Genomic DNA, 24,919 nt, shown 5'->3' on the forward strand with positions numbered 1-24,919 from the left:
ATTTGGTCATTAATCTCACAGATTAGTTGCGCCCGATGGTGTTATAAAAATATTGCGCCCGATGAAGGGTTAAACTGTGAGAAGGAGATAGTTAAGTTTAGTTCTAAAGTGCCATTTCAATGATGTAATGGTTTTAATAACTGCATAATATTAAGCAGGCTTGAGTAAGGTGCTACAATTCCGAGATTGAGAAAAAAGAGTGTCCAAAAGGGCGGAGTTTCGTGTTTTAGTTTTATTTGTTGCGATTTTCAAGAACTGTGTTTTACAGTAACCGGTAAAACGGTGATTCCAGGTGAAAGGTGTTTACCACTTTTCTTAGAAACGCCTTAATTAACTAAAGCAAGTATAAGTAATGTACAAGTGTGCCTCCTTAAAGGTTTTTTTAATCTTTAATTACGTAATATTGCAAATATTGCAAACCAAAAACACTAAGTGCGCTGTTCAGCTGATATACTAAATAAATAAACGTCATCATTGTTTTTGCTTATAAGCAACAGGAAAAACACCCTTTATTTCATTCTAGATATTTATCATGTCAGCCGCACTGAAATTTACTCTCATCTTGGTGATTTTATCACTGGTTGTATCACCATCAGTCGAGGCTGCCTCTTGTTTGCCCCTTGGAGCACCTGTAAGTTAATACAAACTGCTATAATTTTTAAAGCGAAATTAAAATTTATCAAACAAACAAATTTGGTTAGGTCCGCAGTGAACGCTGTGAGATGGAAACATAATTGATGTCGAATTCTGGATTAATCTGGATGCAATTCTGAAATCGGTCAGGGATACAATAAACACGTACAAAGACAGATAAAATCAACTATTTAAGTAATTCTTTATCCCTAGTAAAAATAAGTTCGAAGATTTGTTGTTCAACTTAAAGTTAATGCCAACATTTACATGACTATTATTTGAATAATTGGTCCGGGGAAAATCATTTTATGAGCTTCTTTGGAAGGTATATCGTAGGTCAGCTCTAGAGTCATTTTAAAATATAATGCGTCTTTACTGAATGATATTTTTAATTTTATTTTTAGTTTTCTGTTTCCATTTGAACTTGGTTTACTAAATAAATTCACGTTCATAAGCTTATTACTTTGGAAAGAAACTTTTTTCATTAAGTGATTATTGTGTTCTGGAAAGGCATTGATTTCATGTTACTTTTAACGGAATCATTTTATTATAAAAAAAAAAAAGTGTAAAATATTGAATTAAAAATACTAAGTTTCAAAAAAATGTAACAGAAACTTTGTGTGAGAGCCCACACTATACGAGTAATCGTATTTTTACTGCTATTTTCATTTTTAGATAATAGACTAACATCATTCAAAATTTGAGATTAAAGCAATTTAATCAATTTGTTCTGGTCTCTAAAAATAGTTATTTATTTATTTTATTTTTTGTTTGTACTTTTTAAATATCCATCAGAATTAATTATTATAATTAATTTTCAGTGCAGCACCGTGTCCATCTTTCCTCAGAGATGCTGTACATTTCTAGTTTGCGACTTACATAGAGCCAGGTGCAAAAGGTTAGAGCCTCGTGTTAACAAGTAAAATAAGCATTGAAGACCGGCTTTCCCTTCATTTCTAGATGGACTGAATGCTTTTACAGAATTTAAGGATGAAGTATATTGTAATAAAATATATTTTACCATTTTAATTGTATTTTAAACATATTTATCTCAAGATACTCAACACGCTCATTTTTATATATATATTTCTAATATATATATTTCAGTTGGTTCCAAATAATATTAAAACGTCTGATATGAGAAATAAGTGGGTCAAAAAAAATTCTTAGTAATATCTTAAAGGAATATTAGGGTAAAATTTAAGCTTTTTATAAAATTCATGACTGTAAGTTTTATTTTCATTTTGGACATAGAACAAAAAAAAAAAATGAAGTATCCCATGTCTTTCACTTACCTATTGCTTATCATGTCTTTCTAATCACACCATTTCTTTCCTATATATAATATATCACTAAAATTTGGTTTTAATAATGTAAAGGGTTTCATCGCGCAATCTAGTAAAACTGAATGGCACTGTGTACTTTGCAGTCGAAATTTCTCCTTAAAGTTTCTCACCGTTATAGTACATTTGCACGGAAAAATCAAATCAAGATATTAAATCTAGAAATTGTATACCAAATGTTATAGTTTAAAGAATATAGATGGTATCTTTTCGTCGAAAATTTCTTCTAATCAGAAACTGTTTTATAAAACCGCACTTCTGGGAAATAGTTCTTTTCAAATGCAGTGAATAAAAAGTGTTTACTTATCAATTGGACAATGGTATTACTTTAAAATTCTTCATTTTTTACCAAGGTAGTAGATAAATTCCACGAGAATAGCCAGAAAGGTTACCCACTTCGACCCAGAGTGTGTAATGAGATACTCACTAGTTACCGTAGCTTTTCCAATCATGTTAATTTAATTAAACTTAAGCATCATCTGGTGAGGGGCTCCTGAGCGGAGTATGAAGATGTAGGTTTTTTTTTTAGCCGAATCGTACCAGTCCTTCTCCCTGACACAATACGAGCATCACCGTTTCCTAACAAAACCTATAAAGACCATCCTCTGCCAAGTCGATGCAATGCTATTACCTGTATTAAAATTGCCATTACCTGTATTGGCCCATTGAGAGAACTACGATCAACCGAACAGCCACTCGACTTTGTTGTAGTTATGCCACAGTAAATTTTGGCGAGTAGGTGTTGAGATCCGTTTTGCCTGTTTTGACGAAGGATTCTTGTTTGCTTCTGCGTTTTGTTGGGTCCAATTCTTTGGTGGCTGATTAGTGAGGCAGACAATGACAAAATAAAAAGAACCGTGAAAACTCTGCAGAATTCCTCTCGGGCAAAGCGATTTGCCGCCTCTTTACTCCTACAGCTAATAACCAGTATAGAAAGGCCTTATTTTGACTAATAATTCTTGTCAGGATTTCTAAACAGTCTCATACTAGTTTTGGGCAGATTCATAAGACCTGGCAGCGCGTAAGGCCACCTGGTTATCCAAGAGGATGACGTTCCCATAATTGGAAATTCTCTGACTTATGATATTGACAAGAGCATAGGTAAATGTATCTAGCTCCGCCAGAAAGACGGTAGCTAGGCCTGCTGATGCTTATCAAAGTCAACTCTCTCAGCGATTTATACTGAAATAGTAGAGATAGTGTTAATGTAGCATTTTTTTTATTTAACAAATTCTAAATTTTCCACAAAATTTCATAATATGCAGTAAGAGAAAGTTTTATTAATGCTCTCATTACCTTTTTTGATGTAATTTCAAAAACTCAGCCTACAACTACCTAAACATTTTAAATGAACCCAATATTGAAATTTTCAGGAATTAAATGAAATAATGGAATGTGAACATTAAAGCTGCAATTATGAAATGTAACTCATTTAGACAGAAATTAAATGTTACACTAAGAAAATGAATAATTTATTCAATTCTTAATAACTTAATGAAATATTTAAAGGAAAGTTAGAATACTATATTCACTTTCAAAGTGAATAAATTTATTAATGCTGACTTTTTCACAGCGCAGTTCTTTACTTAAATAATTAAAACCGTTCCCTATATTTTAATATGAAGTTTACATTTGTTAAAACAATATTATTTATTGTTTAAAGCTTTCTGCTGGAGATTTTTTTTTTTTACACTTTGTTACTGATGGGTTTCCTAGAAGAATTATCTAAAGAAGATTGTGCTATTGTTGATTCAACAGTTTTTAAAGAATATGGTTACCTAATGTGCCTTTCAGGTTTTTATCCTAGTTTAAAGCCAGAAAAGAAGGTATTAAGCGTCATACAATTTATACTATTTATGTTTACACTATTAATCAACATTAGTGCTTTAATAATTACTGTATATCTTGCTGATGATGATGAAACAATACTGACACAATCTTTACATTTTCTAATTATATTCGGTCTGTCTTTTTTTATATTTCTATCCTTCACAAAATCCAGACCACAATTCAGTCGTATTCACCGGGATATTGGTCAAGGTGGTTTCAAATATGATAAAGACACTCATATTTTTGCTACATCAATAAAAGATAGTTCAAAAAAGAAAAAAAAGATAATATTTTTTGCTTTACCAACTTTTGTAAGTGTGATTAGTTTGGTTATAATTGTAATTGGACCGTTAGCCGATTATTTTGCTGGTAAGTTAGGTGATGAAATTTACACTAAAGGAGGTATTTCACTAAACCTCCCAGTACCGTGTTGGACACCATTTGGCAGTAGTACCATTGCTACATTTTTGGCATCAAGTTTAATGGAAGCTGCAGGGCATTCTGTGAATGCATTAGCATTAATAACTGCTAATATTTCTGTATTTTATATGGTTGAACATGTAAGCACAGAGTTAAAAATATTACATCTGGCAATTAAGAGACTAAAAGAAAGAGCTCAAGTTCTGTATAGAAATCGTTTTGGAAACAATGAAATGAAAAATGAATATTTGACTGATTGTTACAAAGAATGTTTAAAAGAAAATATAGCCCACCACCAAAAAATTTTGAGGTGAGAAGAAATATTTCTAATTAAAATTTAAAATATACATAACTGATATAATAATATTTTCTAATTAATTATTGCATACTTCGAACAGATAAAGTTTTTTGTTTTACTTTTAGCTATAACAAAGGTTCTAATAAAAAACTAAAGGTCATACTACAAATTAATGAAATTTTTTTTAAATAATATAAAAAACGAATTATTTCACATATTTAATTTATGATATTTTCCACAAATGTGCAGCAATGAAATTAGGCTCGCACATCAGGACTAAGATGATTTCAAATAAACTTGAAAAGTAAAGAATAAAACTAAGGATTCAGACATGTTATCTACAATTAAAATAATAATCTAGTGAAACACTCGCACTGCTTTCTCTTGAAGCTTTTCTAGGTTCTAACTCACAAATTTTTCCTATTTGAGTCTAGAACAAATAATGTTCTAAAAATGTCCATTACCCTTGTGAAGAAGTGCATCCAGTTTGCAAATTTTCTTCAAAATTTAGTTTCGTTACACATTTAATCTATTGTCCAAGAGAAGGGACAATAAAATTGCATTTTAGAGGAATCTAATTTTGGGGGAATTTAATAAATTTAATCTAATCTGGAGGAAAACTCTCCCAAAAGTGCCCATAATAGAATTTTTCTGGAAAATGTTTAAAAAACTATTGCTATTTTAAATTTTTTGGGTAGATTTTATAAATGTGTATTTTGTTGGAAGCCTTTATTACTTTTTTAAGTGTAATTTTCATACATTCCAGCTTAAACTGTGATATGAATGATGTGTTATCACTTTGTTTTTCTTTTGGCTATTTTACTGGAACACTCATGATCGCAATTTCTGGAGTGTTAGTAATTTTTGTAAGTTAAATTTTGAATTTATAATTAATAATTTTTAGGAAACATCTCACGTTCTTATTTTAAGTTAACTGATATTATTTATAATTTGCATGAACGTTACAATATGTAAATTTGTCCTCTTAATAAAGTAAAGTTTTTTGAAAGATGTGATCTCAGGTAGTTTACTCCTGTTCCTCTTTCAGAAGGTCTCATTCCATTCGCATTTCAAACGTTTGAGAAGGTTCTCAGAGATGCTCGGATAACATGTTAGCGTGAAGTAGATTTTTTTAAAAATTGGTCTAGGTATTAAGCAGATGGATTTCTTGGTTGAGTGTGTTAAGTCGTGTTTGTTACAATGTAGGATGATTGCATAGTGGTATTTAATTCTTTTTTAGCCTGACTTAATCCAATAACTTTCCTAGAGTTCAACTCTGTTCGTCCACATTGGCTTTTTAATGCTTTATACAGTTGCGAGTTTATTTTTCATTTCTAATTTGGATCGTTTTTAGTGTAAACAAGGAAACGAGTGCCCTTCTGTCTACTTAACAGTATCTCTTACCTTGACAGAAAAAAATTTCCTTCTGTTTACTTAACAGTACCTCTTACCTTAACAGAAGGAAATTTTTACGTCTGAGGAAATGTTGCTTACGAGCAATTATTTTCATGAAATTTGTTCTTATACTGTCTTCAATGTTCTTGGATAATGTTACTACAGTCTTGAATTTTGAGAAGGTGTTGTAGCGTTTTTGTGAGTTAAGAGCCATGCTATACATCTGCTAAAGGGCCAGCAAACTATTAATATGGATTACAATTGTACTAATAGAATTCAGTGCCGGTCCACTTATTGTGGAGTACTACATAAAGGTCCATGTAGTACTTAAGGTGGAATTCTAGATTAAGCTCCTAGTAACCTTTAAAGTGGAAGACTATAGAATATTTATCATCTCTTTTAACAGAGAAATCCGTCGATTGGAAAAACTTTTAGTTTGCTGTACAGATAATGTCCCCTTGGGCAGAATTTAAGCTGAAGAGGAAAATTATTTAATACTAACAATAAAAATTTTAATTTTAAAATTAAAATGGTAATTTTAAGATGTCCTTTAAAGGGAAATGGCCACATAGGTCCGGTTGCGAACGCTGCGTTCATGGGATTTACAGAAATAATGCAGGTATTGCTTATTTGCTGGTGTGGTGAAGAAGTTACGCAAGCTGTAAGTAACTTTTAAGATGTTTAGTTAGAATTATGTAATTCAAGCTGTCTCCATACATAGTAGATATTTTTTTTTTTTGCATTGGCTTTCGCCATACAGCCAGCATCGTCTAGGTGCTTATCACTAGAATATCACTCACTCTCCATCCTTACTTATAAATACATACGCTTCGCACTTTCAACCCTCTGCTATATACAACTATTTGGTAGATTATAAATTTCAGATTAGAATAATCCATTTTAGCTTTTAGTTTTATTATTAATGATGTTTAACAATATCAATAGTTTTGTACAATGTTAGCTGGTTAATTCTAAAATATTCCTTTCGATAAAGAGATTGAGAAAAATAGAAAAATTTAATGCTTTTCATTTCCCCTTTCAACATTTTCTGTGGATGTAACTGAAAAAATTAATTTTCTAGAGCAAAGATATCAGCACAATATTGTACTCTTCAGAATGGTACTATCAGGATAAGGACAGCAACCAATTATTGGAGATGATGTTATTGAGATCACAAAAACCTCTGTTTCTATATTTTAATAATATATCCAACTTACCAGCTAATTTGGAAACTTTTTCTAATGTAAGTAAACTTATGATTAATTATTCCTCACTCCTTGTTATATCAATTAGTTGACGTTCATAATTTATTTCAGCTTATATTAATTACCAAGATCTTAAAATACTAAGAATTTTAATTAATTAAAACAAATAAATTATAAAAACGGTGGTTCTCTGAACATTTGGCTGTTTATTTTCAAGATCTGTATAGCATTTATATATCTTCTACACATTTCTTTAACAAACATTAATTGAACAAAATTAGTTGTCTATATTTAATTCTATTTTAAGGAATCGATTCTAAGTTATGGTAGATGTTCATGATTACTTTTTTTTTAATATTAAAAAAATGCACTTGTATTATTTCTATATTTATTCTGTTTGTTTATATGCTGTAATAAGTAAAATCATTTGATTTTTGTAGTATGCGAATATTACCCTAGTTAAATATATATATTTCCAGTTCCAGTAATCAGTATAAACTTTAGTTATTAAATTAATAATAACAAAAGTTGTAAATGATAGATTTGGCATTAGCTGGAACTGAATATTACCGCTTCTAACTTTTGTATAATTGATAATTATAATAAGTATAAGTATAATAATTATGTTATTCATTTCAGCTTATGAATACTGCATATTCCTACTTTAACTTGCTATATGCCATCAGAGAGGAAGCCTAAGAGAAAATAATCAATCAGCTATTTTTATGAAATTTCAAAATTTTTATTTTAGATATGTGCAATTCGAATATTTTAGTAAAAATGTGTTCATTTATAATGTAATATACGTCTGCATTCGCTGTACTATCCCCAGAAAACTGGTGGATATTCCCAAATTACGAAATCCTGGGTACAACCAATGGTCGCTTTTATAGGGTCACAATGCCCCAAACCAAAAGTGTCATACTAGGCGTTAAGGAAGCCGTGTAGGCCTTGGATTTTATTTAATGATTTATAAAAGGAATTTGCTGATCGGCATCTAATTTGGTAGTTAGACGTAAAGCCAGAAAAAAAAGTACTGCGGCTGGAGGAAAGACGTCAGAGAAGTTGAGTTGTGAACTCATTCCAATGAACTTATTGTCTAAGACTAGTTCAAGGGGCTGCTTTTTGGCAATTAACTGCCTACAATTTTTTTTAAAAAAACCTAACACATTACACACATAAGTTTTTTATAAGTTAACAACAAACAAACGAAATCTATATGTTAACTCATTTCTGTCTATTGTTTTATATACATATATGTATATATATTTATTTTTTATTTTTTCAAGTCTTTAAGTATAAAATGATATTGAAAGGTTTTGATGTTTTACCATTAGTAAGCGATGTAAAAGATATTAATTAAACGTTACTTTTTAAAATCTTTTCATTTCCTGCCTTGCCAATTATTTAATATGATTACTGACAGCCGATGTAAACAGCAAAATTAGTTGTTTTTTTTTCAGTAGACTTGAACCTTATCAAATAATTTTACATCACTAAAAATAATATAATATTAAACAGAAATTGATAATTAATTACTATCTTATTGCATGATTATTGAAGGATAACTAAGCATTTTTTGTATTAATAATAGAATGTTTTCAAACTTTTAATAATCAATATCTATATCTGTAAAAGTTATAAAAATAAACTTTAATAATTGATATCATTCACAATTTATGATTTTTACTTTTTTGTTATGTAGTAGCAAATATGTATTATAATTCTGTAATATATTCTGATTAAATTTTTGCCAAAGTACATTTTTTAGTTTGTTAATTCTTAATGAACTAAAAGATTCAGCCAAATACCTAGTTGTAGATTTTTACTTGGATTCACTATTTGGACACGAATTTAATTTACAGTTAAAATAGATAGGGGAAAAACACGGTTCTCTTGTTTTTGACACTTCATAGCCCTGCTGTTTTGGGCCAGTTGATGTACAGCTAGTTCTACTAATTCGCTCCAGTAACGACCAAACCAAAACTTTACTGGACAGACCACATAAAAGTTAATATATAAAAGAAAAAGAAAAAATTTAAAAAACAAAACAAAAGTACAAATATCTGGAGTGACATTCCAGCTCCTACGTCACACTGAAATCCATAAACTATCACTTCAAGGTAGAAATTTACCAAATTTTAAAATTCTACTAACTCATGACGTTATTTAATGTTCCAGGTTTTTGAGTAGAAAAAATAGAAGAATTTTCTCAAAAATAAATTCTTCTGAAAAGAGAAAACTTTCTTTTATTATTTAATAATCTTTCTTCCTGAAAGAATGTTTCAAATTAAGAGATTATGAGTCGTGAATATACAAAGTACAAGAAAATATAAAAATACAAAATCACATTCAACTAATTGCAATGGTTTTGGGTTTGGCCACTGGCTAGTGCGTACTGCGTATAATTATGGTGATGGGGAGTCGAAGTCTGTTCTTGCTAGAGAGAATTTTTGGAAGAGGTTATTTGTTTTTTACAGGTTATCGAAGTGAGCTGGCGAAGTTTTGTTATTCGGAAGGTATGGAATAATGCGTTTAGTGGTGATGAGATTATAATGACAATGTTTTGGTGAACAAATAATTTTCACGGTGAAAGCTAGCCAATCTTTTTTAAATATGGATTCTGAAGGGAATAATGGGCATCCCGTTGGAGGAGGCACCAGAACCATAATAAGAGAAGGAAAAGTAGAAGTAATAGTGGAAAATACGAGCAAAGTCTTTTACAATCCTGTGCAGGAATTCAACAGAGATCTAAGGTTGGTTGTGATTTAAATTAAAATGTCTTCATTAATCATCTTTATGTTTGTTAAAATATTATTGGGTTTGCACTTCAGTTTGTTTCAAGTTTGAAAATAATGTGATAGTAAAATATAAATGATCTCAGATTTTCCAAGAGCTGAACATTTATTTTGTATTGTGAATTGTAAATAAACTTAAGTGTACTCAATGAAGTCTCATTGCTTGTCGACGTCTGTAAAGTGGGCAATGTTGAAATGTGAATCACTGTTTATGATTGGCCGTTTCTGTTGATGCACATGGATATGTTAAACTAGTAGTAGATGCACACATTAATTACTTTTGCTAGTCTAAGATTACTTTACTAAGTTATTGTGTTTTTTAGGTGACAGCGTAAGTGAATTTTGAGTTGCTAGGATTTCTCTGTCTCTCCAAATTGTAATTTAACCGCCTATTTTTTCAGGCGGGATTAATGGCCATCTAGCAAATCAAGTGTCTTTACACGGGAAAGGGAAGCTCACAAAAAAAAAAGGACTCGAGCTAAAAATCCCCCACTTATAAAACCGAAATCATACACCTTCTGTACTAAATTTGCTCCGACTGCCTCGTCTAGTCTTCTCTTATATGAGCCGTTTATTTTGAAAGTGGCATAAGTCACTTTTTCAAAAAAGTCGAGTTAACGGCAACACTAAATACAATTGAACGGTATCTTTTCATTTTTAAAAAATTTGCAATCAATAAGTTGAGAACTATTGAGATTTGTTCGAGAGAAGTGTTGGTAATTAAAGGTATAACAAACATGTTTATTTTGAAAGTGGCGTAAGTCGCTGTACTCAGGAAATTAATTAGGGGGCTTAGTGTGAAAGAAATAGAAACATGTGATAAGTGTGTGTGAAGTATTGTTTTGAATTATTTTCAGTATTTTTAAAAAAGTTGTGATCATTGGACTTATTTTTATTAGTGCGAAAGAATAGTGCAGTTTTGTAAATTATTATATAACCAAAAACTGATTTTAATTCTTCTCCTTTGGAGGAGCTCTGGTGAGAAGGGAGGGTCGAGCAGTTACAGAGCCCAAGTTAAACAAAGTAAATCATTGCCCTTTTAAAACATCACTTCAGTAAAATACGTCGGACAAAATTAATATATGTCAGTCATTTTTCTAAACTATTTATTTTGAAAGTGGCTTAAGTCACTTTACCGTAATGAAAAATAGTGATTTTTTAATATTTATACGAAATTATGTATACTGAGAAAAGTATCAGTAGCTTTTAAATAGCCGAATTAGAATGAATGGAAGAAAATGCTTAGAGAAGGATTACGTGATTTTAATTTTGGTTAAGCTATAAGGATGGCAGGAGCACAGAGTGCTGCTCCATCCATTAGCAGTAGTTTATGTAAATAGCTGTATATAGTAGAATGATGAATGTGTGAAGCGAATGTAATGTAGGTAAGAATGGAGAGTGAGTGATATTCTAGTGATAAGCACCTAGACGATGCTGGCTGTATGGCGGAAGCCAATGCCAAAAAAAAAAAAAAAAAAAAAAAAATCAGTATCATGAGATAACAAATTCAAGTAAATCTTCTCGAAAGTTAGCATCCATATTTTTAAACGTGTTAAAACGCCAACCCTTAAATATCTCGACTTAAAAACAAAGTGACTTATGCCACTTTCAAAATAAACGGCTCATATCTTCCTCAAATACATCAAATCTTCACAATTCCATGGCTCTGACTTTTGATTCTCTTATGGTCTCCGATGAGTAAATGAGTGCAGGAATAAATGCCAACCTTAATACGAAGTGCTTGGCTTTCTTTAACAGCTCTCTGCTAGTGAGGAAGCTTTCAGTGACCATGCCGAACGTCCTTCCTTTGGCACTTACTATCTCCTAGTTTCTGTGTCTACGCACCCGTGATGGATATTTTTCTCAGTTATACTTCGAGAACTGGTCTACTGTCTTACCATCTGATCTAAATACTCTCGTATTCTCGTGGCGCTTTTCCTAACCTCACTGCTTTAGTTTCTGTCACCACATTCACTTTTATCAGCTCCGATTCCTTATTACGGATCGTCACATTATGGTCATATAAATCTGTAATAAAAAAAAATTGATAGTATTTCCGACTTTTTCCAAAGCACTTAATTTGTTAGTTGGGCATTAAGCCACGCCAGGAAAAAAAAGCGGCTACTGTACTTTACTCGCTTTTACGTTATTTAAATCCCCTAAGCAGGAAAGCTTCTTAATAGTCAAAATGTCTAGAATTGACAGTTCTAAGTAGTGTTCAGTACTTGAAAGAGATTTTATTTCTATTTATCGGCTTAAGGCTCCCTTTGTAGAACGAAGGAAGGCAAAAAACAATACAGTCAGTACAAAAATATAATGAGTTTGCTATGTTTTTATCTATTTTCCCCTCTGTTTTGTAAGGGCAACCTTCTCTTACTTTGCTTGAAGTAACTTTAGTGGAGGAAAGATGAAGGAGAAAAAAAAAGTCAAACTTACAATGTTTACTTTTCTACATCGAGTCTGATAAGTTCGCTTCAAATTTTCTTAATCTTTAATTACAATAAAAAAAGTTACATATAAGTGAAGGTTCATACTATGAAGCTACTTATGAAGTAGTAAACTACGTCTTTAGAGATCTTGGCTACTGCAGATCTACATACCAAAATACATTTACACTCACGTCTTCCACCAATACAATAGACATACAAATACAATACAAGCTGATATGATTTACTGTTTGGTTTTTGCGAACCTATAAGTAAATATCAACTCATCTTCATAATGATTTATTCACACTTACACACCATGCACTCTGAACAAATGCTTCATTGTGAGACAAACTTTTGCAGTTACAAAAGCCACAAGGGAAATTTGAGCCACAGAGTATTTGACTGAGTAGAGACCCTCTTGTAAACATCTAAACTTGACACAACGGTTGTAGGGGGTGGTATAAAAATGAATGGTAAAGGTAAAACAACTTATGTGGAAAAGATCAATTAAACTAGACTTAATCCCTTATAACCTCATCAAGTTTAAATGGGTTATTTTCATTTTCAAAAATTTATCTCACTTTATATAAATATGTTTCAGTATTCTTGTGCTAACTGTCTTTGCTCAAGAAATACATCTTACACGAAATGGAAAAAAACGTACGCTTTCTGGTATGATAAAGGGTCGAGAGGATGGAAGTAATGTGAATGGCAGCACTTCTTATAGTAATTCACAGGTATTCAATAAAACTTACATCTAAATTAGATGCTATTAAGTTTTTCGTATTAGTCTAAAAATAGGTTGATTTTTGTTGCCATTACAATGAGGTAGGGAAGAGAGAAGAACATTATAACTAATAAAAAAATGTTATAGAGAGGATTCTAAATACTGCTTCTACTAAAGTCCTGCAATTTGATCCCTGACCGGTTTCTATCACTCATTAACAGAGGTTGATTGGTCAATTAGATGTAGCTGTAAGTGTAATGTGAGACGGAAACGAAGTTGAAGTTAAATATTCTGCATCAATCTGATTGATCAACCTCTATTGATGGATGGAAGTCAGAAATCAGAGACGGATACAGAAACATGCTTGCTATGACGAATAAAACAAAGATATTATCTAGCAATGCCAACCTAGCTGCGTTTTAACTAATATAATTATACAAGAATCCTAAAATTATATGTTCCTAAAACTACCTAAAACAACCAACATTTGATATTAGCTTCGTTAAAATCAGTCTGTGGTTTTATTGTTTTTATTACAAAACTATTGCTTCGATATTATTTCAAATAACCAATAGAAATTATTGCATAATTTTGCAAATTAATTCACCAGAAAAAAAAAATAATGATCATGACATTTTTCTGTTAAAATCGCCGATGGTGCATTGGTAAGATTTTCTAAAGATATTACGTTAATTAAAAATCATAATAATAGTAACACAAACACAATAATTACATTTTAATTCAAAAACACGTTCATGTACTATACATGTAATGTATTTGAATTTATTCAATTTTCTTCATTTGTCTAAATCCTTTATTTTTTATTTTTTTTGAAGTTACAAATGTAAAATCTTTTTTTTTTGGTAATTTTTTTTACCAGCATATATTACGAATGAAATCATTATTTTATAATTATTTAGTTATTAAGAGTTCGATATCTTGGCCCTCTGAGTCTTCTTCTGCCCCTTAAATATTCCTGACCTTTGGATAATGTTCGGTATTTTTAGGTAACTCTCCCAACACTGAAAAGTAGAGACTCTTATGGACAGGAAATGTAGGGAAAGAACACATTTATTTTATGCTCGTTGATCATTTAATTTCTTTCAGACATTAGAACATCTTTTCTCAATTTTCGGTTTTTGTTTTGTTCAAGGAAGGTATCTCTATTTTTGAAGCGTTATCAGCCACAGGACTTCGATCTATTAGATTTGCCCTTGAAGTGCCAGGCGTTACTAATGTCATCGCAAATGATATTTCACTTTCAGCTGTAAAATCTATTGAAGCAAACATAAAACATAACCGAGTTGATCATGTAGTTACCGCAAGTCATAGTGATGCTTCGTAAGTATAACGTTTATGATATACATCTTTACATATTTTAAGAATGTTAGGTAAGCAGTTTATCAATAAGATATAAAAGCGAAACTTACGTTGTCTTGATACGGTTATGAATCATTGTTTTTAATCGATAACATTTTTTTAATAATACTTTTTATTTTTCAATTTTGTTTTTGAAGCGCTTCTATTATTTATTATAGTTACTAAAATGCAGACTACACTAAGATAATGATGACTTCATCTCGCAAAAACATTGACTATTATAATTGACATTATTTAAATGTTTATAAACAATATTTCACTACTGGCTTTAAAGGTGGAAACTAACGCTGAATTGTAGGCAAAAATGTCTTTTCGAACGTTCCGAAAGGTAAACCTCTGATCGTTAAATTTTGACAACCACGATATCCGCTAAAAATAAAAGGATAGTTATTCATCAACAATCACACTCCATGTTGTGTTGTTCAAAATTTACTAAGCCTGTAACAGTGCTATGTATATTATGAGAAATAAACGCCCGTTATAAAGGATCCCACAAACACTCCGAAGAATCGATAACGAAAATGTACCTAGTTAGAGTAGTAGTAAACTACTGATATGAACTTCAACCTTTATTTGAATGTGACAGATACAGATTGTACGACGATTTACTGAAAGAACAGTCTCAACACAATTAACCTGAAGTTCTGCTGTCGCTAATCCAGTACTCCTTCATGTTCGAAATAAAAAGATTTATGGAAGTGGATTCTATCTGGTCAGTGTTTGAAGTACTTTAGCAAATGGCATAGTTCGATTGAAACCACGAACGAGCATTGCGGCACATAATATTTACATCCAGCAGCAAAAAGGCACTTGTACATCTGCAATGTTTTGCATAAATTACTAGGTGATAAATTATATTTTTGTTGGTTTCGTTATTAAGAATTATTCTGAGAATAATTTTCTCAGTTAAGTTCCTTCTGTAAATACCTTTTTGTAAAATCTAATATCCTATCTCTTGTGAAAGTAAAAATGTGAGCTAAATGTAAAGCTAAATTTGTTGACTTTAGGAATTAAATATGTCTCATACATTTAAAGTTAATATGAGAAAATAAGGTTGGAATCTTGAGATATTAGTTAGAGCACTGGTTCCTAACCTTTTTATGACCAGGGACCATTTATTTTATTTTTTTTTGTTAGCAGGGACCACAGTTTCAATATCTAAACTACTTTGAGATTTTAAAATAAACTATGATTAATATTTGATTATGTTTTCAGTTATATTAATGTGCTTTTTAAGCTTGAATTTTCTTAACAAGATGGGTAATCCTAGGATTGATGAGATTGCTCAAAGCGACACGCAACATCATTTGCTTTTAGTCGACTTCTGGACTTGTATTTAGGCGCTCGACGTCCCACTCACCGCGCTTATTATTATTTTAAAAATGTTAAGTGTTTCGCGGACCGTATTTTAGTTCTAGCGGACAGGTTGGGAACCACTGAGTTAGAGAAAGTCGTGTGAGTGTTTACTCCAGATTACTCAGAAATTATTTATTAAAAAAATTAAAGATGCTAGTGACATAATTAAAAAATGAGGAGACGAAAATGTTACCTAAGGTTGTCAGTTAATGTTGAAACAGAAACTAAAATATAAAGTGCACAAATGAAAGAAGTGGGAGGGAAATCATCCCTAATAAGATATATATAACAGATTTGCTGTTGATTTGCCCATCTTATCAAAATAGGTGTTAATAATTTATTTAATAATAATTTATTTATTTAAAAATATTTCAACACTTTCATTTCAGATTGTATATGTATATGAATAAGGCAAATGGCAACTATTTTGACGTGGTTGACTTGGATCCTTATGGATGCCCTTCGCGATTTCTTGATGGTGCTGTGCAGGTTTTAAACGATGGAGGCTTATTAATGGTTACTTGTACCGATATGGCTGTGCTTGCGGGAAATTCTCCAGAAACTTGTTATCTCAAATATGGTGCAACTTCTTTGAGAACTTATGCCTGCCATGAAATGGTAGGTATTATTTTCTATTTCAAACAAATTAGTTTTAATAAAAACAAACTTAATCGTGTTCTTTTATATTTAAGAGTTTGAGGATAGCCCTACAATGTGTTGCATCACACGCAAACCGTTATGGACGTTACATAGTTCCGCTATTATGTATAAGTGTAGACTTCTATATAAGACTTTTTGTAAAGATATTCACGTCTCCTGCTACTTGCAAGGAAACTACTAGGTTAGAATTTAATATTTTCAAGTGCAAGAAACAATTTCCTGTATCTGTATTTTTTAATTCAAATATTTAATTATTTTATAATTAAATTCTTTCCAGCTTTATAAGATAAATGTTTTGTGAAATTTAATTTCTAGCAAACTCAGTCACGTCATCCAATGTGTTGGTTGTAAGAGTGTAACTTTGCACCCGTTGGGAATCAAGGAAAATCGAACTAATAAACCTCCTAAGTTTACTTTACCACACATTTCTGATTTTACAAAGTGCCCACACTGTCATCATAGATTGCAGGTAAGGTAGGGTTGTCACATTTACTATACAAGCCGATCTGAGATGTTATTCTCGTGGGATCTTTTGAAAAGCCCTTTTTTTTTAAAAGAAACAAAGAGTTAAAATAATATTCCCAAGTTTTATGACTCGAAAAAAGAGTATGTATAGTTTTACAATTGTTACAATCATTTTAAGGTCAATTCCAAAAATTTGAATAGATTTTTAAAAGGTAATTATGTAAGTCTCATTATGATATACTAGAATTATGGCTAGAAATTATATTAATTCGTCTTGCGTTGAAACTGAGTCCATCTTAGGATTGTTGCACGTCAGTTTCATTTAGCATCAGCCACCACCTTTGATGAATTTCAGGGTTTAAGCCAGAGATAATTTTATCTCTGATTTGATGTCAAACCACAAGAACTAAATGCGAACAAAAACAAACTTCGCTGTTATGGTGATATTATGATGCTTTTCCTTTTTCCAATACTTTTTATAAAGTGGATCCTCTACTTGGATTTTGGGTTTTCTACTAGGAAATCCGAAGGAGACGGTCTCCTTTGCCTGTGACAGTTTCAAATTTGTGAAGAAGAGAAAAAATGTGCCAAAATGTAATGGACATTTTTGTAAGATCTTAGTGTTCTTCTGCTCCTCATCGTTCTACTGTTATATATATGTATATATATATAAAATCTACTCGTTATGATTAGTGATTATGAGTAATTTGCCACCGAAAAGTTAAGGGCTGGCAAATGGCCCTTGACTTCTAACAAATAGAAGTAATGTTTTATATACATTTTTTAAATATTTATGTTGCATTACAGTGCTTTTTGTGGTATTATAGTAGAAATTGTTCTTCTATCATTATAGTTATTTGAAAAAATTGATTTTTGCTGGAAATGGTTATAATGTTAGGAAAAGGGTTCATTTAAAATTTCAGAATGATGTCAAAACCTTTAAAATTCAAATCCTGGCTCTCTACCTCAAGAACTCTCCACTTATAATTGGATATAAGAAAAATAAATAATCTTTTATAACTTTTATAAACTCCTTTTTTGTAATTTAGCAGAAAATTTGAAATTGAATCGAAAGCCTATATGTTGTTTACATTTAAAATTGTTATTTCCTTGTTTTTCAATTGTTAGAAATGATAATTTGTATTTTTTAAGTTTTAAAGTATAAGAAATCAGAAAGGAATAATAAAAAAAAAAATGGAAAAATAAGTTTCCACTAACTACTGAAACTTTGTTAACATAAAAACTAAAGGTGTCTCGACCGTGGAATAAACAAATATTTAAATATTTATTGAATCTAAATTCTGAAATTTATTTCTCTCCCCAACTATTTTTAAAATTATCATCATCAAAGGTCAAATAACCTGTTAGTTATATTTATTTACATTTACAACTTTATGAACAAAACATTTTTATTTTTGTTTTGCAGATGGGTGGGCCAATATGGCATGCACCAATGCATGATAAATATTTTGTAGCCAAGATGTTGTCTCAGTTAAATCAAGATGAGGCCAAGTTTAGTACTAGCAAAAGAATTATTGGAATGTTGACATTAGTAAACAATGAATTAGACATTCCTCTTTATTTACCTGTTGACCAACTTTGTGCTAAAGTACATTGCAACGTCATTCCACTTTTGGAATTCAGGTACTCTTTCCATGGATTAGTATTTTAATTTTTAAATGTTTATCAGAAAGGAAATGAGAAGCTGTTTACTTTTCTTTCTTTTAAAGTCTGTTCAGAGGTTCCGGATTAAGTATCTCCAATGGAGATGTTTCCCGAACCTAGCGTGTCCTACAAGGAGGCCATTCATCAGAAAAATCTATTCTTACTTTACTTCAGTGTTTCCTTGATTCTTATTTTACCCCCAGGTTGGGTATAAGCTTTTTGAAAATAAATTAGAAAATAAAGTTTAGGAAAGGATTCCTAAAAGAGATTAACCATAGAAGGCCTGATTTCTTTTTTTTGAGTTTGTCTGAAGAGTTGGATAACTCTTTATTTAAGAATAGTTTAGCATTGATTAAGGTTCAGAAAAACTGTAAAATTGAGGTTTAAAATATGTTAAAAGAAGTCATGTTTGAATAATGAAAATTAATGTTAAAAAGCAATGAACGGGACCGACATAAATCTCTTACTTTTTTAATTTCTTTTATCGTTTGTAAGAGAAAGAAATAATTTTAACGTTCAGAAATAATTGTCCAACTAAATTATTGAAAAATATAATCCTTATTTTATAATTTTATTTATTTAATATGATTTTGGTGTAAGGCAGTTTAATAATTTTGAAGCTGCAATATATTCTATTTACAATGATAATTATTATTTTTGCGTTTGTTTTATTTTTTGTTGGTCAAAGTCGATATACTAACAAAATAATTCTAACTTGCGCCAAAGTTTTGGAATAACTTATTGCTTTCATCAAAGGCTAACAGTGGAAAAGGATATTAGGCGAAATGAAATCTAATATTAAAAGAGCATAAAAATATAATTCTACGGTATTAGTAATTTGTTTTTAGAAAGACTTCTAAACATATGCACAATAAATATTAGAAATTAATCAAAATCAAACAAGTATGTATAATTAATAAAAAAATAAAATATAACAACAGCAGTTATTGCCATTAAAAAATAAAAATAAATAAATAACTTTTGATTGTTCCGGATTACTCATTTAGGTTGAAAAGCTCAAGCATGTGTTCAATTATTTTAAATGTAGTTAAAGGGAGTTAGTTACCTGTTATAATTCCACCGAATTTGAAAAAGTGTTTTTTAACGGATTATTTAGCATATGTTGGGGAGAGAGAGAGAGAGAGTGAGAGAGCATTATCATAAGTCAACAAAAGAAAAATTGCAGAAAGTTCAAATCTGATTTTTCGAATAGATGCTACCGTGGAAACAAAATCAGCTAACCGAAGTATACTGATCCATTTTTTTAGTTTTTAATAATTTTCTCGATGACGGCTCAAGCGAATCACTTCAAACTTTATATCTTTTAAACTTTTTTTTCGGAAAAAAGATTCTGAGAGCAATTCTTACGTAGCATTAAGATTCCTTAGTAAGTGTCATGTATGGTCTCATTACTTTATAACACTAATAGGAATTTCATCCTGTAGTAAAATTGCAAATTTAATGAAAATCAGGTGGTCAAATAAATTTTGTGTTTTTAGGGATTTTTTCACCCACATTTTTCAATTATTATAACACTTAAGCAATACAGTAAAGTGAAATTTAAAATGTTATACTGACCCAAATTAGCTTAGGGCAGGGTTTATGAATAGTTCAATAGGGTATGAAAGCAGAACTCATAATATTTGTTTGATGCTTAGTTTTTGCCTTGAAAAAAGGAATTAGTTTACCGAAACTTGGTAAAAAAATAAAAATAATTTTATTGTTGAACCGCATTTCTTAATGAAAATTTTCTTAATTCTGAAACATGTTCTTTTAAACAGCTAATTTACATACTTTTCAAAAATATTTTTTAAAAAATAACATTTGAATTAAAAAGGAGTGCGTTGTTGAATGCTGGATATCATGTTTCTGAGACACACGCTATGTCAAATTGTGTCAAGACTGATGCACCAATGTCCGTGATTTGGGATATCATAAGGATATGGGTAAAAGAGAGACATCCAGTATCCGCTAATCGTCTCGATAAGGATGATGTTATGAAGAATATTCTGGAAAAAGTATCTACAACAACTGTGAATTTCAATCATCATCAAGATGCTCCTCTTCCCTCATCTGGACTGCTCAGATTTCAGATGAATCCTACAGCCAACTGGGGACCAGGTATTAGGGGTTCCAGCAAGTTAGTATTTAGCAATCATGCAGTTTTGAATGTTTCATTTCTATCATTCGTTCAATAAACTTCGTTATTTACATCTGAAAATTAGCGAATGAGTCTTGCGATTTTTGAGTGTTTACTTTATTTGTCATTTTTTTAATTGATTTTTCCCTATAAAATTTTAATGGCATTAAATTTTCTACCTCATATCCAAGTTGTTTATTTTTACAACTGTTTTTCTTTAAATTTGAACATATATGAACTCGAATAAATTGAAATGATGAAGGATAATTTGTTCATTAGCTTACCTTAAACATTCATGAATTCGGCGATGTATATTTTTTACAAATTATTTTTTATTTATTTACTGAACGGATGGTAAAATGAAATCAGCAACTTAATTTAGATTATTCTCAGTATACTAAGACAAAGATTAATAGTATGATATTCTTGAGCTCTAGCTATAATTGCTGGATAAACTCGACAATAGAGGCATCTGCCCTTAGTCTGTATATGTTTTAGCCATAAAGTTCTATAATAACAGAATTTTGGTTTCAAAATTGAATTCATCTCATAGAAACGCTACAGAATATTTCGACCTTACGGCCCACTTCTTTAATTATTATTATTATTATTATTTATTTTATTTTATTTTTTAAATAGCAGAAATAGGATTCTATTTCTTTGCTCTACCATTTATTCCTGTTTTTAAATAGGAAAACCCAACTGCAATGTAGGATTCGTCCTCTTTAACTGATGAATCATTTCTAAGTGAGGATTTTCTTTAAAAATGGTCTCTACTGTTTTCTCTTAAGATCTAATTTTACACTATTAAGATTTATGTATTTTATTTGGAATACGTTTCAAGGAAAATTCGTTTTAGTTAGGACATATTTCTGGATATATCTGGATGGATTGAGGCAAACTTCCCTCCAATTTTCGGTTAACTTACGTTGTTACAGATATTAAATGTTAAATACATTTTTAGATTGTGTGAAATTTTAGAAAATGCTACACTCTCGATCTTAAGAATTAATGTGAAAGAAAATGGTTCCGTCTTTTTTTCTGAAATTTTTATACAATTAAGTTTTTTTTTAAGCAATAGTTTAGTTTACTTGCAATGAATCTAGGGGTTTATGAAGTTGGATAGTTACATGGACAGAGGTTTTATTAGATTAATTTTGAAAATTAGTTAGAATTAATTATTTTGCACTTTATTCAATTAGTCTTGGTTTGATATCCCTAGACATTTTATTCTAAACCATGAAAATCTAGTAAATTCATTCTAATTTTATTTCTTCAGGACTGAAAATTATCTGTTTGCATTTCTCAAATGCATTTTTCTCTAACTGAAAAAAGATTAGGAGAATAGCACTGTTGTTCCACAAATAATATTAATTTTAAGTAGCAAAATTTTTAATTCGTTTTCTTCTCTGCAGCAGTAACTCAGAATGGGACGTAAACCAAGAGAAGAGGAAGTCAAAGCAGAATAAGAAGAAACAAAAAGCCCAGAATGAAAACAACTCTCTTTATTAACGCATTATTTAAAAAATCGAATCGAAGAATAATATTGAATAATCTATTAAATTAAAAACTAATTCGTTTTTATCAATAGATTCATTAGTTTATTTATTTTTTTTTTTTTTAATCTTTGTGATTTTATGTAACAAATTGCTTTTTTTAATTAAAAAAAAGAACTTTTTTAAAGATTAATTTAAAAATTTATCCTGTTCCAAAGGATATTGATTTATTTCTATTATTTGAAAATTAGGATTTTTTGTTTTAAAGTAAGGGAAACATAATTTTCTTAACTATGGACATTGTTACTACAAATTGTGAAGAATATACGTATAACTCTTAATTTAAATAAGTTATTAAAAATATGTTTTTTGTGTTCTTCAGATCCTAAAGTAAGTTCGATGTTAGTTTTTGATTTATTATTTTAATTTTGCTAATTAATTGACAGTTGTAGTAGTGCTTATTTAAAATGGAATTGTTTTCCAAAGAACTTGTGGATAGCTGCTGCGAAATTGTAGTTCTAGTTGACTGGTATGTTGCATTTGGCAACTAAATTCTTCTCATCCTAAAGAATAATATTCTTAAAGTGCGGAAGAAGCCAGTTTTACCTACTTGCTGAGAACTGCTTCACTGAACTGAAGCATAAAATATAAATTTAAGCTGACCTTACCCTTAGTTTTATAAAATTGTTATTACGAGTATTGTGTATCTCAATAAAACAAATTTGAATAAACTAGAAAACAATCTAGTTTATGATGCAACTCCTTCATTTTTTCGCATGCTAATTTGAAAAATAGCAATTCTGTCAACAAATCCATTCGGGAAAGTAGGAAGTTCTAACATATATGGTAAAATACTGGGCACAATAATATTGTGTTTACTACTCCTACATTAGTAATTACAAAGACGTCTCTAATAACCGAAAAGGGACCTGCAAAGCTAAGGTGCTAGGCCTTGGATTTTATTTAATGGTTGTTTTGAGAAATTCATACTTAAGTTCGTTTTTAAGTTGCCTCCAACCACTTCACCTAATTTGGTAGTTGGACATGTGTAGAAATAGTCAGTAATTTACTTTAAAATTACATTTGGAAAAAGTATAATTTTTTTAAATTATACTTTAAAAAAAAAAAATGCTCAATAAAAAAAAATCGCCTATTTTTTGAGGTCTCATGGATGAGGCGGAAGCACATACTTAATTACAATTAATATTTAAATAACAACGGAAACGTTAAATGTTTTACTATATTACTTGCATAGGTATGTTAATTAACCAAAACACAAAAAAGTAATCAAACCTGTTTTTTTATCATTATAATAATTTTTCTGTTTTTTACTGCCTAGCAGTAAAAATTTTGCTAAGTAATTTACTTTTAGGATCTTTGATTTTTGAGTTCTTCACAAGGTACACGGACCATTCATTTTAACTACATAAGTTATTATTTTCAGACCTCAGGATTGTTAAGGTATTCTTGTATTCCTGTAATTTTCTCACTTCTTCGTCAAATCTAAATTTAAATGTTATTAATGATATAACTCTGCTCTAGCTACTTTCAGGTTGGAGCTACATCTGTGCACATTTGTATCTCCCAAAATTGCTATGAGCTAATAAAGTGCAATAATTTTTTACGTTGGGGAATTCACGATTACGATTGACCTTGGGAAAATTGTATGGTTTTCAGTCTAATTTGTTACTTTTACCTTTACTTGTGATTAGAATTCTTGATAAACAAACATAAATAAGATGATATTGAAAGAAGATATTTATTAAATCTTAATGTTAATTTCTAGATATACGTCTACAAATGGGGATTTGTTTTTGTGTTGGCTATTTGATGTAATTTTTTATTTGGCATGGTACAGACTTGGCACATGTCTCTCACACACACAGGTGAATTGTCAGGGTCAGTTAGAACCATGATCAGATTTGCCACGTCCTATTTATTTAATAATCTTTAAAAAAAATCATATAGTGTTGTGAGTGTTGTAGTTTTGCTATGCAAGTATGTGACAATTTTCAAGATGACATTGTGCCAAGGGTACAAAAAAAGAAAGTTACCTTTCTTGTCAAATGGGTATGTATAGATATCAAAAACAATAAAAACTAATAGAAAATTTGGGTCACATTATTTTATGTATCGTTAATATTTTAATTTTTGAGCCTAAATGTTTGACATCTATTTGCAGCAGTTTGATCAACTTTATGGATTCTGAACATTTTATACATTTGAAATTCCTGAAGTTTGGATGAATGATACTTAATAGTTCTAGCTGACACTTCAAATTTTTGTCGTTCTTCAACTTCTTTTTTTGCTTCTTAAAAAGTTGAAAATTGATTTTAAAGTCAAAATTGGATTTCACTTTTAAATAAAAAAGTACACTTAATATTTTGCCCATAACTAGAGTATTTTACAAAAATAGGATTTTATTTTATTTTTTATTATACTTAGAGAAGATTAAATTCCAAATCTAGTTTTCGTAAATGATTGGCAATGACCTTAGCAGATATTTCAGGTAGTAAATTTTAAGTGCAAATATTTATATTAACTCGGATTTAAGGTAAGCAGGGTTAAAAAGCTTGAGATAAATTTATGTACTTAAACATATTTAGTACCAAAACCCTGCTTCTTATACTTCGAACAGAGTAGAAAGGGAAGTATGCTATTTAATATTTGAAAAAGCAA

The 24,919-nt window shown here is 30.2% G+C and overlaps 3 protein-coding genes across 7 annotated transcripts in view; all 3 read left to right on the forward strand.

The window, feature by feature from the left end:
* Positions 1-122: 122 nt before the first annotated feature.
* LOC141460233 (odorant receptor 46a-like) lies at positions 123-9,331 on the forward strand. 3 transcript variants are annotated; one of them, XM_074140058.1, is made up of 7 exons: positions 123-631; positions 702-828; positions 1,455-4,536; positions 5,291-5,390; positions 6,476-6,580; positions 7,001-7,162; positions 7,764-9,331. In XM_074140058.1, the coding sequence occupies exons 3-7, from the start codon at positions 3,680-3,682 to the stop codon at positions 7,821-7,823; spliced, it is 1,284 nt and encodes a 427-aa protein (XP_073996159.1). In that variant the 5' UTR covers positions 123-631; positions 702-828; positions 1,455-3,679; the 3' UTR covers positions 7,824-9,331. The 3 variants fall into 3 exon arrangements, with proteins under 3 accessions (XP_073996159.1, XP_073996158.1, XP_073996160.1); XM_074140057.1 differs by lacking the exon at positions 702-828 and having other exon boundaries at positions 472-631; XM_074140059.1 differs by lacking the exons at positions 702-828; positions 6,476-6,580 and having other exon boundaries at positions 472-631.
* A 155-nt stretch (positions 9,332-9,486) lies between these two features.
* Trm1 (tRNA methyltransferase 1) lies at positions 9,487-24,364 on the forward strand. Of its 3 annotated transcripts, none has more exons than XM_074140052.1 (9): positions 9,487-9,880; positions 12,953-13,088; positions 14,232-14,419; positions 16,204-16,432; positions 16,507-16,655; positions 16,790-16,943; positions 18,366-18,583; positions 20,442-20,744; positions 22,160-24,364. In XM_074140052.1, the coding sequence occupies exons 1-9, from the start codon at positions 9,741-9,743 to the stop codon at positions 22,254-22,256; spliced, it is 1,614 nt and encodes a 537-aa protein (XP_073996153.1). In that variant the 5' UTR covers positions 9,487-9,740; the 3' UTR covers positions 22,257-24,364. The 3 variants fall into 3 exon arrangements, with proteins under 3 accessions (XP_073996153.1, XP_073996154.1, XP_073996155.1); XM_074140053.1 differs by having other exon boundaries at positions 22,163-24,364; XM_074140054.1 differs by having other exon boundaries at positions 20,442-20,725.
* The window catches only part of LOC141460228 (H(+)/Cl(-) exchange transporter 7-like), a 36,871-nt gene continuing 36,125 nt past the window's right edge, over positions 24,174-24,919 (forward strand). Inside the window, exon 1 of the mRNA XM_074140048.1 lies at positions 24,174-24,310. Coding sequence (XP_073996149.1) covers positions 24,233-24,310 — 78 coding nt within the window. The 5' untranslated portion in view covers positions 24,174-24,232. The remainder of the gene's footprint in view (positions 24,311-24,919) is intronic.

The sequence above is a fragment of the Rhodnius prolixus genome, unplaced genomic scaffold, assembly GCF_049639745.1.
Source record: "Rhodnius prolixus isolate KJV_2025 unplaced genomic scaffold, Rpr scaffold_6, whole genome shotgun sequence".
NCBI lineage: Eukaryota > Metazoa > Arthropoda > Insecta > Hemiptera > Reduviidae > Rhodnius > Rhodnius prolixus.

Coding starts and splice junctions, on each gene's coding strand:
- LOC141460233 (XM_074140058.1), top strand. CDS start 3,680: ATGGGTTTCCTAGAAGAATTATCTAAAGAAGATTGTGCTATTGTTGAT. Junction 4,537..5,290: donor CACCACCAAAAAATTTTGAG/GTGAGAAGAAAT, acceptor CATACATTCCAG/CTTAAACTGTGATATGAATG. Junction 7,163..7,763: donor ATTTGGAAACTTTTTCTAAT/GTAAGTAAACTT, acceptor TATTCATTTCAG/CTTATGAATACTGCATATTC.
- Trm1 (XM_074140052.1), top strand. CDS start 9,741: ATGGATTCTGAAGGGAATAATGGGCATCCCGTTGGAGGAGGCACCAGA. Junction 9,881..12,952: donor GAATTCAACAGAGATCTAAG/GTTGGTTGTGAT, acceptor AATATGTTTCAG/TATTCTTGTGCTAACTGTCT. Junction 18,584..20,441: donor ATTCCACTTTTGGAATTCAG/GTACTCTTTCCA, acceptor TGAATTAAAAAG/GAGTGCGTTGTTGAATGCTG.